At 39.8% G+C, this 13432-nt stretch overlaps 1 protein-coding gene across 5 annotated transcripts; it reads left to right on the top strand.

Moving 5' to 3' along the window:
• Positions 1-1880: 1880 nt before the first annotated feature.
• On the top strand, positions 1881-9676 carry eny2 (ENY2 transcription and export complex 2 subunit). Of its 5 annotated transcripts, none has more exons than XM_031322802.2 (5): positions 1881-1984; positions 2455-2532; positions 5374-5444; positions 8039-8113; positions 9362-9676. In XM_031322802.2, the coding sequence occupies exons 2-5, from the start codon at positions 2465-2467 to the stop codon at positions 9433-9435; spliced, it is 288 nt and encodes a 95-aa protein (XP_031178662.1). In that variant the 5' UTR covers positions 1881-1984; positions 2455-2464; the 3' UTR covers positions 9436-9676. The 5 variants fall into 5 exon arrangements, with proteins under 5 accessions (XP_031178662.1, XP_031178659.1, XP_031178663.1 ...); XM_031322799.2 differs by lacking the exon at positions 1881-1984 and adding an exon at positions 1991-2200; XM_031322803.2 differs by lacking the exon at positions 1881-1984 and adding an exon at positions 2023-2169.
• The last annotated feature ends 3756 nt before the right edge of the window (positions 9677-13432 follow it).

Genomic DNA, 13432 nt, shown 5'->3' with positions numbered 1-13432 from the left:
TAGCGATGCTAATGCTAAATATAAGCAGATAGTTGTTGTCGGTCTCCCCTCTTGTTGCACATGCGCATTACATACGTCACGACCAAACGTTAGTGATTGGTTATGGCAGATTCTGAGTGGCTCTGGGCAGATCCAATAGTTTTAAACTTCAACAGAGTACCTGCCTTCAAGGAAGTTAACACTTGTCAATGGAGAGAGGCCAGACTCTCTGTACACATGAAATGGACCAGAGTCTGGTAGGACCAGGCTAGGAAATCTGTACAAGCAACAATATTATCTGAGTGTTAGCATACAGTTTGAGCAGAAGCAGAGCAAACCCAAGAGCAAGCAGGGGCTATTTTAGTGAGGCGCTGTGGTACGTTATTACCGTGAGGGCACAGTCAACATAAGACAGCAATGAATGAAGAACAAATACCTATGACTGAGTTCCTTCTCCTCTAGGCAGCTGTGCACCACAAAAGACATGTCGGTTGAGGTGAAGAAGCTGAGACATCATGCCACATCACCGAGCCCACACCACACTTATACATTATTATACTGTTATACATTATACTGACATTTATGTTTTAATTTTTTTTCTATGATTACTGTAATGATCAGATGTGTTTTAGTGTAGCAAAATCTTACTGGATGTGACAATAACTGGTAACTCAATGTAATATCTGCAGCCATGTCTCCTGTAAATGTATACTGTATGTCTAATTTCCATATTGCTTATAAAGTGAGGGAAAACAATGGCCTTGTTAATTGGCTGTGTTTGGTCCGGGGTTTCTCCCCCCAAAATCTAAAAATCCATGCCCTATCATTGGTTCTCCAATTAACCTAGTATACATTTTAATGCTCTTTAAATACAGAACTCAGATATTCATTTTTGCTTAAACATAAGCAACGTCATGGCATATTAGTGAACAAGTTTTGAAAAAAAGTAACATCTAGTTGCTTTAGAAATGAGTAAATGCATGAGTTGTCAATTGTTCGATAAACATTTTAGAACAACTCAACTCAACAAAAATAGACTCTTATTGTCAGACATAGATAACACTTGCACACACACACACACACACACACACACACACACACACACACACACACACACTTACTAACGGCTAATGCCATTGAAGGGATGGTTACTGTAAAAGCATGAGAGTGTTATCTTTTCTTAGGCATCCAACTTGAGCATGTTTTTTAGCTGGTCTAAGAACCAGGCTCCCACAAGTGGTACTGTGATACACTGCATTTGGAAACAAAGTAGGTCTAAATAACACTTCATTCAACCTTACTTAAACACCAACACTATTACTGAGTGTTTGCTTCAGTCAGAACACATTTATAATTCCATGTACAGTACTGTGCACTACTATAGGCATAAACGCTGAAACGCAATAGATATAGATAGATAGATAGATCGATAGATAGATAGTCACAGCAGCTGTACACAAGATAAAAACACAGAACAAAGAAAAGTGCAGGGAAGTAATCAAATATCAAAAACACCTTGGCGGTATGAGTCTTTGGCTGAAGATGCTCCTCTTCTCAACCAGCATGTCGTGGAGGGGGTGGGAGACATAGGCCTACACCACTAGCCGCCCATCGAAACTACAATATGTTCAATTACTCTTATACATTTTTCAAACTGAAGCAATCACACATTTAATCAGCAAATCTATCGCTTTATTGTGTTCTCGTAAAACAATATAACATTTCAAATTAATTAGTTAATTTAGGCCTATTTCTTCAATAAAACGTAGGCTACTCAACACATCTGTAAGATGAGAAAATACCAACATAGCCAATGGGTTTATGTGAAATGGGAATTTTGAAAAACTAATGGTCAAGAGAGGTCAAAGTCTGCTAACAGAACTGACATGGATTAAATTCATTAGCCAACATTGCCGCTGTGTGGTGTAACAGAGTATTGCATTTAATAAAGGCGTAGGAACCATTGTAGAGATAAGTGTTTCTGCTCGGAGTGTAATATCTGATGGTAAGAATCTATTTTCCTTAGCGACATATCAAATAAAGCTTGCGCATAGGGACCGTCTGATTGTGAGATGTTTGTTTTTTAATATGCCTGCTGTTTTCAGCGCTAGTTAAGCTATTTAATCTTAACTTTTTTCATATAACGTTACGCAACAGAGTCTGGCAAGGTTGTGGCGGTACAACTGAATGGTGAAACCTTTTATTTGTCCTTCTCTAGCGTGTAAGTACGTACATTGATAACATTATCTACCAACGTAGCCTGTGACGCTAGCTAGTTAGCTGAGTTAACGTCAGTTGCTCAGAATGGTAAACATTGTTTAGAGTGGTTTAGCAAGTTCAACGTAACGTAGCAAATGTTACGCAAACGTTACGCGGTGTTAACGTTACACTTTGCGGCACCAGCTTGAATTTACATCGATGCATTAATACAGAAATATAATATTGTATGCTGTGTTATTTCTTTTATCCCTGTAGGTGAAAGACTATGAGCAAAGAGTCCAGAATGAGGGCAACAGTAAACCAGAAGCTAACAGAGATGGGGGAACGAGAGAGGTGAGATAAAATATTACAAACGTCATTTATATTAATTAACAGTGTTGGCTAGCTAAATAGCTGTTACGGTTATTATAAAGTATGTTTACCCCCCTTACAAGACTGCGTCAGTCAGTGTCAACATTTTGCTATTTGCAGTGAGAGTAAAGACATCGGTTGTTGTTTTTTTTTTTAGCTATGCGTTTTCTGTAACTTATTATTGGGTGTCTATCGTAGCATAACGTACTCTGTTTGACTCTGTACTTCACCAAATGTTGGTTAAACATGTGCTATATAACAATAGGGCTGGGCGATATGGAGAAAATCAGATATCGCAATATTCTTTTCCTAATACCTCGATGTCGATATTGTGGCGATATTATAGGGTTGACAATTGGTGCTTTAACAAAATATTTTCACAATGAGATTTAAGATAAATAATCTTCAGTAATGTAGATATAATGACTAAGTGGGTAAAGGTAAAAATAATAGAAGAGCTACAACAGTCTGGTAACACAGAACATGACATCACTTTACTGTAATGCAGCCTTTAAAACCAGTAAAAGACAACACTTAGGCCATTTACGATATTATGATTTCAAAAATCTATATCTCATATCACGATATCAATATAATATCGATATATTGCCCAGCCCTATATAACAATCACACACCTCTGTAGTATTGTGTTAAGGGTTACTAACGATTACTTTATTTGTTACTGTCATTTTTGTAAAGGGAAGACATAACTAATGGCATATTGCATGAATAGAGCATATAGTTGCTCCAAACTAAACTTTATTAATCCCGCAAGGGGAAATTGTTATTTGTTTGTAATGTTATTACACACATTACACACAGGCCTGAATTACACACACATGCTCAGTACCTATACATGCACTAATGGAGAGATGTCAGAGTGAGGGAGCTGCCCATGGAAAGGCGCTTTGGGGGGTTCGGTGCCTTGCTCAAGAGCACCTTGGCAGTGCCTAGAAGGTGAACTGGCAGCTCTCCAGCTACCAGTCCACCAGCATACTTTGGTCTGTGTGGGGACTTGAACCACCAACCCTCCAGTTCCCAACCCAACTCCCTACTGACCCCCTACTTAAATTCTGCTCTCACTTGTCAACATCTCAATAATGTACATGTATGGCTTGTAGGGGTGTGCAAAAAAATCGATTCATATTTGAATCGCGATTCAAGCTCTACTGATTCAAAATCGATTCATAGAATACCAAAAATCTATTTATATTTAAAAAAAATATATAATTTTTTTTAGGGCTGTCAAAAATTAATTTGAGAAAAAAATAACGCGTTAAAAAAAATAACGCAGATTAATCCATTCCATATTGACGTTTGACCCGGAGCCGTTCTAGCCACCATTGGACTGTAAAATGAAGGAGGGAGACGAGAATGTGCTGCCTGGATCATTAACTGGAACATTTACTTGTAAAAATCTTCTTCCTGCCAACCCTGGCTACCGAAATCTGGTGCCACTGATATGTCTGCTCTTCTCTCTGGTGCTCTGAAGACGATACAGGCAACACAAACACCGCTGCACGTGATGCTAGTTAACACTATACTCGACAGCAGCTAACGTTAGCCTACCGCTAGCTAGTTAACACTATACTCGACAGTAGCTAACGTTAGCCTACCGTTAGCTAGTTAACACTATACTCAACAGCAACTAACGTTAGCCTACCGCTAGCTAGTTAACACTATACTCAACAGCAGCTACCGTTAGCTAGTTAACACTATACTCAACAGCAACTAACGTTAGCCTACCGCTAGCTAGTAGCTGGATTAAACACGGTTACAATGCTGACAGCTAACGCTGAACGGTGTAAAGTTTGACTGTGTTTTACTGTAGAGGACTGTGACTCAACAGCGGGATGTAACAATCTGCAGCTGCCGAGCTGCCGTCGGAAAAACAACACAGATGGTGCGTTCAATGAAACTGGTAAACTACACCTTCGTGGTGCATTTGAAGTTATCGTAAATGTCCTTGGTGGTTGTTTTTGTCGTTCAACAGCAATTTACTAGTGAAATAAGTTATTGTTATTGTTATACATTATTATTAAATCATTTAATTTTGACCATATGGCCTTAGCAATAAACAAGCCGTTCTTTAATGTCACCGACTGTTGTTTAGTACCCTTTGTTTTCTTTTCTTTTTTTACTTTCTTAAAAAGTATCGGTTCAGGCACCATTAATTATGTATGCGATTAATTTAGATTAATTAATCACAGAGTCCGTAATTAATTAGATTAATTTTTTGAATCGATTGACAGCCCTAATTTTTTTTATAATTGTATGTCTACTGTAATCACATGGGAAAAGTAACTACATTTACATACTGTGAATCGTTTTTTTAATCGAGAATCGTTTTTGAATCGAAAATCGATTTTGAATCGAATCGCGAGCCTAAAAATCGATATTGAATCGTGATATTTTCGTAATCATCATCGTGCAGCCCTAATGGCTTGATATTCTTAACATATGAGTTTAGACCCAGGTTGTCAGCAGCTGTTATAAGGCAGAAACATGCCTGTAATATGTTCAACAGGCATGGAACTAACATATGCCATGAATACTGAACTAGACTGGTTCCTCAAGCTTCGAAGAAGACGGCAGCTCCATCACATATTCATTTTTTCTGGCATACAGAGATGCATCACTCTGTGTAATCTGAATAATACATAGTAATAATGTCAACACAACAGAGAGAATGGCACATCAGGGCCAAAATAACCAATGTTGTAATCAAGATGAGGAAGTTCCTAGCTGTCATTAATAACTTAATTAGCATAAGGCAGAATCATGCCTGCTATACATTAACATGTGCTTGCATCTTATTGACAGACTGAAGGAGTTGCTGAGGGCTAAACTCACTGAGTGTGGATGGAAGGACCAGATGAAAGCTCACTGCAAAGGTAGAAATGACAACACTGTTGTTAAAACATAGCATTGATAGTCACTGATTGAGTGCCAAAGAACTGAAAGATGCCATCATCTACGTACTCTCTTGTGAATCTTATATGCACACTTATACATTATAAAGGCCCAGTTTTGTTGGTTACTTAGCTGTGAGTTATATTAGACATATTTAGAGAGCTTAAATTATAGCCTGTAGATGTATGCTATACCACAACAAAACGCCACTATTTACAAACCATAATGTACACAAACCTTTCACAGCATCAGAACTTATTACTGGCTTGACGTAGTTAACAAATATATTGATCAATCAAAATGCCAGGCTATAGTTTTGTTTACATTCCTTATACACTGTAAACCCAGATTTAGTTGCAATTAAACTTTTTAGTGGTCACTACTTATTCTTTCATGTTTTGTTAAAAACCATATTCATTACTAAATCACGTTAGTTGTTTGTAATGATCAGCTTAAGTATGCAGTGCACAGATCTTATTGAGCAGAGATAACTAAGGATGTTTTTAGTTTCTCGTTTGAACTGTTCTTCGCTGAAGCGTTGCAAAGGCTCATGGGGGAAAAAATATACGTTCTGAACGGTTTCTGTCCTAGTTAAAGTGTGTTTTAATAATGTTCTGTTAATGTTTTAATAAATGCATTATGTTGTCTGGGTTTTAGTTTTGTATGGTTGATTAAGTGATTTATTGTTACACCATGACCGAGACCCGCGGGGTTGATAGGGTCTGGCAGGGTCTGGCCAGTGAGAAAGTGTTCAGTGGCATATACACAGATTGGAAATCAGGAACTCTGTCTCCTGAGTGAAACTCTCCATGCAGCACAGTACATTTGAAAATTCCAATGTTTAATGTTGATTGATTTCCTTTCTGTTTTTTTGGAATAAATGTATTGAATACATTATTCTTAAAATCATGCTGACATAAAGGGAAAAACATTTTTATTCAAACAAATTATTTCTCTAGTATTGATAAGTAGCCTAATGTTTTATATTTGTAATGTTTCTTTGCATGTTTAACTTAACATGCTCATTTTAGAAAACATGACCCCAGAAAAAAATAATGTATGTTTACTAATACATTTCAGTAATGATTACTAATGTAAACTTGATTTGTCTACTGCTCTGTGTTAATACAACTTGACCTGTTACGTTTCACCTTGTGTTAAAACTTGAGACGGTTTAAGGCAACGGGTTTCCACGCAAATTTCTAATAAAGTCAACTGATTCGGGATAACAGTGTACTTTAACAATACTTAAAAAAAAAATGTCATTACAATAGACCTTTTTCACATCAGATATTTTGGCTTGTCATAGTAGGAAAGCCACAGGTGTTACTAATAACATTAACAATGGCTCTGATCAATTCCAAGTGTCCCAGTAAATCCTGGTTCACACGGCAGGATAATTAGGCTGATTTTAGCCCCGATTCCCCCCTTCCGACAATCTTAAGGATGCTCCGATTATGGTAAAATAATCTGATCAGATATTCCTGCCGTGTGTGGTGTGTTAAGACTGCTCTCGTCTGCTCGGAAGGACGTCGGGACCGCTCCGATCTCAAATCGGGGATATCCAACATGTTGGATTGTTTTGGCCCGATTTCTCCTCGTGTGTGGTGTCCCCCGGGGACAAACGAGCATGCAGCCTGTGGCGTGTAGCCAATCAGAAAGCGAGGTGATGAGGTGGCGAGGAAAGCACCGGGAAACAAAATCAAAACAGCCGGCGGCATGGCGCACCAGAAAGTCCGGTGGACGTCGGAGATAAGTAGAGCAAGTATACTCCATGCTCGCGTTGTCTCCACTTCTTTGACCATCGCCTTTTCTTTTGATAAAGTTTTTTTTCCGGGTTAAAAACAAACTACAAACTATCGCCACTGCATCCTCTTCGTCCGCCATGATTGTTTACTCTGAAGTCACGTTTGATCTCGAGGGATTTTGCGAGATTTCCCGTCTGACCTGGGAATGCTCGGGAGTCAAATCGGTTCGTGTGTGATGTGTTGATTTTGCCGTGTGCTGCGCACCACACGCTGTACGACCAAAACTGTTAGACCCGTGATTTTTTATCGCCGTGTGTGGGGTCTCTCAGGATTGGAAAATCGGCCGACAATTTTAAAATCGTCCCGTGTGAACCAGGCTTAAGCCGGGACAGTTTGAGTCAGCATGTACAACACAAGGAGCCTGAAACTGAAGCAGCCAAATGGAATTCAGCCATCATTCGTTTGATTATTTACACCTGTGCTTTTCCTACAGTAAACATATCAAATTCTTTCATGTGAAAAGGGCTTGTTGTGTCCAAATTGTAAATTGAAATTCAATTAATCACATAACTGATGTGTATATTCTTTACTTTGTTCTGCTATAAAGGCATTAATCAGCTCTACACCTGCAGTGGGCAAAACACATCCTCCAAATAGCAATAAACTGTCCACACGCTTTAAGAATGGACACAATTTAGGTCATGATAAAGTACATACATATTTGACAGTTGGAACTAAAGTGCAAGGATTTCGCTATGGAACTCGTATTATGCAGCACAGGCTGCTTTGAGCAATTTTTGTTAAAATATTTGTATTTATTTTTGCAGAAGTAATCAAAGAAAAAGGCTTGGAGCATGTCACTGTGGAGGACCTGGTGTTAGAAATCACTCCTAAAGGAAGAGGTATCTTAACTTGACTATTGGAAGAATTGATGGTGTAACATACGCAGTGTAAAAAAGATTTGTGCAGCTTTTATGGCTGGGCTCTTCTAATTCATCCTGCTACCCACACTGCTTTCTACAAATCAACCTTAAAAGAAAACACTTTAAAATGCATCTTAGTATTATACTTTCATTGCATTTTGTTTAGTGTACAGTTGAGTCAGACAAAACACTTATGGCGTTTTTCCACTGCTAGTAACAGCTCTACTCTACTCTGCTCTACTCGGCTCGACTCGGCCGCAGAGCCCCGTCCTCCTTTTTCCATTGCAGATTTAGTACTGCCTCATGCCTGAGGTGAGCTTGGCTGGTCGTCATAGCGACGCCGCAGGAAACTGCCGTGACCTAACTCGACACACACACACACACACAGAACGTCGAAGGTGTGTTGTTGTTTCCACAGCCAGAAGACACATTTAGTTTCAAAAGAAGCTGGAGGCAGCAACAAAAAACACAGCTGGCTAAACTATTTAAAAATGGCGGGTTTGTTCAGGACACCCCCATTTGTCGCTAGCAATGATGACGCAGTGATTAGTGACGATTCTCTCCGACCAATCAGTAGTCTGCTGGTTTTCACATCACCTTTTGGTATCGCCTCAGCTCGCTTGGAACCTCGGCGGAGGTGAAACCTGTTACCTGTTAGTACCTGTTAGCAGGTACCAGGGACTTTTTTTCGTAATGGAAAACCAAAAAAGGCGAGTAGAGTCGAGGCGAGTTGAGCAGGTACCGTGTAATGGAAAAACGTTAGCTACATCACTGAAAATATTCCCATCAGGGTCCAAGAAAAAATTACCACTTTACACATCTATGGCCTACAAAGTTAGCTACCTCACTTTTAATATCATGGTAATTTTGTGTCTCAGTTTGTCAACCTATTGGCGAGCTACTGGAAACCTGCTCGCGAGCTACCGGTAACTCACGAGCTACTTGTTGGAGACCCCTGCTTTAGAGTCACTCCCTCAAAGACCGCAACCATTTTGAACCCATCATAGAGGACACTGAGATGCCAGTTACTTTAACGACTGTAGCCTCAGTAGGACGGGGTGCAGTCACTGGATGTTATGTTTCCACTTTCCAGTAATGGAAGTGGGTGTGAGCATTGACACAAGTTTTGCAGTACCATTTTGTCTGTATTAAAAAGGATAAGTCATAGTCATGGATATCTCTCTCTCTCTCTCTCTCTCTCTCTCTCTCTCTCTCTCTCTTTTGCAGCCTTGGTGCCAGACAGTGTCAAGAAAGAGCTTCTCCACAGAATAAGAGCCTTCTTAGCTCAGCATGCCACATAATTTAGATTTTTAACATTTCTTTAGACCACTTGCCTGTGATATAGATATTTTTCATAATTGTTTTTGTTATCTTGAGTTTTCAGATACATACTGACACACACTTTGCTATTTGGTTGTGTGGCTTTACTAATTCTGTGATGTACCACATATTTGTTAATGCACTTACCTTGCACATTTAGTTGTCCTTTGTATAAGATATATGCTGTATAATAAAGTTTTTAGTTTTATTGAACAACAATCACTTCAGCAAATAATAAAGCATAGTAATAGTAATTATTAATAATAAATCAATATATAACAATGGAATAATAATAATAATGACTAGGGGTGGAACGGTACACTGAAGTCACGGTTCGGTTCATACCTCGGTTCAGACATCACGGTTCGGTTCGGTACAATGGAGAGAAAAGCTTAACAAAAATGCAGAAGGCAATTTTTTTTATAGTGCATGTCTCAAGCTGTACCACCTAGTGTCATCCAGTCTCTCCCCTGAGCTAGCTGCAACAGCCTGAAGTGTATAAAGTAAGATGTAAACAGTACACAATAAGTAGGCTACCCCACATCATCTCCAGACTCCATCTGGAACTTGTAAACAAATAAGACAATCAGCTAGTAGTGTGATATGGGAGACAAGCGCTGCTCTCATGTGTCAATGCACAGAGCAGGGGTGTTAAAAGAGCAGCTTCGGTTACACAGAGCAGTTTTGCGAATTGTGGCGTTAGCTTCACACGCTAACGGCGGAGCTAGCAGCAAACAGCGAAGCTAACGGCGGAGCAAACAGCGAAGCAAATGGGCCTGGAAGCCATTTGTGATCGAGGCAAGAAGGGATACAGCTACAGTACCTCCGTGTTTGGTTGTATATGGAAGGGACTAGTTTGCTTCGTGTGGACTCACTGGACCGACTGGACATGTAGGCGGAGCTTGGGAGCTTCAGAGCTAAGGCGGGGCTACAGATTAGGTGTCCCTAAGAAAAGCGTATGTAACAGTAGTTCCACATTACATTAATTCATTTGCACGCAAGTTTTATTTATTTTTATACTGTGTATTCTCCGTGTAAATTCATGTACCGAACCGAGACGCCCGTACCGTTTCGGTTCAATACGAATACATGTACCGTTCCACCCCTAATAATGACAATGTATTTGAATTGAAGCTTTTTACTGACTTTTTAAGTCATTCTATTAATTAAAACATTTGTAGCAGTTTGTTTGGGAATTTCATTGCATTTTTAAGGTGGTATTGGGTGGATACATGCTTACTGTGTTTTGTACCATCATGATGCAACTCACGGAAAAAAAAATGCTTACAAATATTAATACCACAAATTTTTCAAGTGTTCATTATAATGTCTGGGGGCATGTTATCTCCATTTGCTCAAACGACACAAAAAAGTAATAGACAATACATGAAAGTCATTTCAAATGGAAATATAGGTTATTCTCACCACAAAAAGTCTTCATATGGGGTATAAAACAGTCAGTGTAGTTTAATTTACACTGAATTATAACCTTTTGTTCCCTTTGATCGTCTCTCTTCAGCTACACTGTAGACTATAATGCAATTCAGTATACAATCTTCTCAGGGCATGTTATTAAATGGTCCAAGTACTTTTCCATTGCACTGCATCTAAATGAGGAACCAGTTGTATGTACAGTGTGTTATCCCAGGTATCAACACAGCATGTAGCCTTTCACCTGGTCCTTCAAAGATGGAATTAGATGTAGAAGAAAAAACAGTTATTTACCATATTCCCCATGAATCGCACCAAGCTGGTGCTGTAAATTAACATTGTCCTTTGACGAAATGGACTTAAATCCAGAGAACCATTATCCTGTAATCACTTCCCAGAATAACAATGTTTCCAACAGAGGGGGGAGAGGGCGCTGCCAAGAAAGAGATCATGAAAAGATAAACAGGAGTGTCCCTGTTCACAGGAAGAGATGGATGCACCAGGCGACAAATTGCCTTCACCGAAACTGGTTGTCAGATTGTTTCAAGGTCCTTGGTGCGTGGTGTATGAAATGATCAAGTGCAATCAAAGTGTTCCAGTGAGAGTCACTAGGCTGAGTTAAAAAAAAACACACGTTACTCAAACTCACCCCATGATGAGGTAGAAAAAGCCAGACCATGAGCTCTCCAAAATGTCCTGATTGTCTAAATAAAACTATTTTTTTCCGTGTTTTTTTTGTTTGATGTTGTCGTGCAACTTAATAACCTCCCCATCAAGTCAATAAAAACAGGACTATTGCAGGAATGTTTGGTCCTGAAGCCGCATTTGTACAATTTTTTTCCGTCCACATGCTGAATCACATAATTTTGTTTAGTTGAAAGGTCTCTAGTTACACACGCACAATGCCTAATTGGTTATGGAATGCATTCGGAGAGGCCGTGAACCCAACACAACGCACCACTCGGCACGAGTAGCACATTAGTGGGTAGTGAGTGAGTCTGCACTGGTCACCCACCCAAGACAGAGAGAGTGTTTTCATAGCCAAAGGACCTGCTGTGACATCAGCCCAGGTGACAACATGCTGATATACAGTGCTGTTGTGGGGGCCAAATGTAACGCACCCCTCCAGCCCAGTACACACGCTCCTTTAATGGCCTACATCAATCCCCATGTTATCAGCAAATCTCCCTGGGCTGAAGCATATAAAGGGGGTTTTGCACACTGTAGAGCGGCACTGGATAGAATTTCCAGTGATGCAATTTATTATCATACAGATTTTTATTTACTTTCGCACTCTCTGTTCTCAGCTTTTCTCCATCACTCAGGACCTACACAGCCCTGCCAAAGAGCTGTACAGTAACCAGATGACTGCACATCATAAAAAACTAAAAAAAAAACTAGAAAAGTACAGTTGTCCAAATAAAAGGAAAACATGATTTAAAAAATCCCATGCTCCTATTCATTGACTCAGGGTTGTACATCTTGGATGTGGCCGACAGAGATTTAAATAAGACCTGTTCTGGGGATCCCAGCAGCAGCTGATAGCGAGGAAGCCACCATAACCACCATAAGTCAAGCAACAACAAAGGGCAAGAGCGCCCTTATTCCACCAAAGTCAATATCAAGCTGTGTCTGAGCAGTGCTCAATGACATTTAAAAGGAAAAGACAAACATTTGATGTGTGTCTCCATGTGATTTTTCTGTGCGAGTAGGTAAGTGTGCGCAGACATATTCACCACCCCTGGAATCGGATCATTTCAGCATGATAGCAGCTGTGTCAACAGGCAAAGGAGCCAAAAGTGTGGTCCTGTATGCCGAGTCCCATAGGTGCTCTGCGGCCCTCTTTCTAGTGAAATTGGCAACATCCAAAGATCATAAACACCTCTCTTACTGTACAAACAACTGAAGAAAAGGCAGCCCTGGGTGGAAACAGATGGCAGGGGCGTGTTCATATTGTAAACAAATGTTGGGAAATGATGATTTTATAGCACACTGCCTTATTTGGGATAACAGTGCACCTGCTTCAGGGGGTAATGGTTTAAGAAGTGTCCATGAAATACTGCATCTGAAGCCCTGGTCATGTAACATTGATAGATAAATCTCTCCATGTTTACAACAGTATATCTGACATTTCTAATGTATAGAACACTGCTATGGGCTTTTGTGTCTCCTATAAATTTTCCTTTTTTTTTTTTTCATAATGGAAAGGGCAAAGACCTTGCATAAGCAGACAGAGGGTCAAAGAGGGTGTTTCAAAGCAAAAGTAGGGGCCATGTGCTGCTACAAATTCCCAAGACCCGGTGTGCAGTTGGCCCTCTTTACTGTCAACATGTGTGAATGCCATGCTCGATAAATTTCTCTTTGAATTCCCTCACTAGAATTTATGAGACGTGCAACATGGGGTTGCAACTCTTTTGAAGCCTACACACTTGCAGCACTCGATGCCGTTTACATTCTCATCTTAAGGAGAAAAAAGCAGAAATAGGGAGAAGTTGGCGTGTAGCATCCTGCAGTGTAAAGAGATTTAAATGTACTTACACTCTGTTG

Source organism: Sander lucioperca, chromosome 10 (assembly GCF_008315115.2).
Source record: "Sander lucioperca isolate FBNREF2018 chromosome 10, SLUC_FBN_1.2, whole genome shotgun sequence".
Taxonomy (NCBI): domain Eukaryota; kingdom Metazoa; phylum Chordata; class Actinopteri; order Perciformes; family Percidae; genus Sander; species Sander lucioperca.
The sequence above is the reverse complement of the archived record's forward strand: the minus strand, read 5'-3'. Positions and strand labels throughout refer to the sequence as shown.

What these genes read in the sequence shown, in the direction of transcription:
- eny2 (XM_031322802.2), top strand. Translation starts at nt 2,465, where the DNA reads ATGAGCAAAGAGTCCAGAATGAGGGCAACAGTAAACCAGAAGCTAACA. An exon ending in GAGATGGGGGAACGAGAGAG is followed by an intron (nt 2,533 to 5,373) that starts GTGAGATAAAAT and finishes TCTTATTGACAG; the next exon opens with ACTGAAGGAGTTGCTGAGGG. An exon ending in GATGAAAGCTCACTGCAAAG is followed by an intron (nt 5,445 to 8,038) that starts GTAGAAATGACA and finishes TTATTTTTGCAG; the next exon opens with AAGTAATCAAAGAAAAAGGC.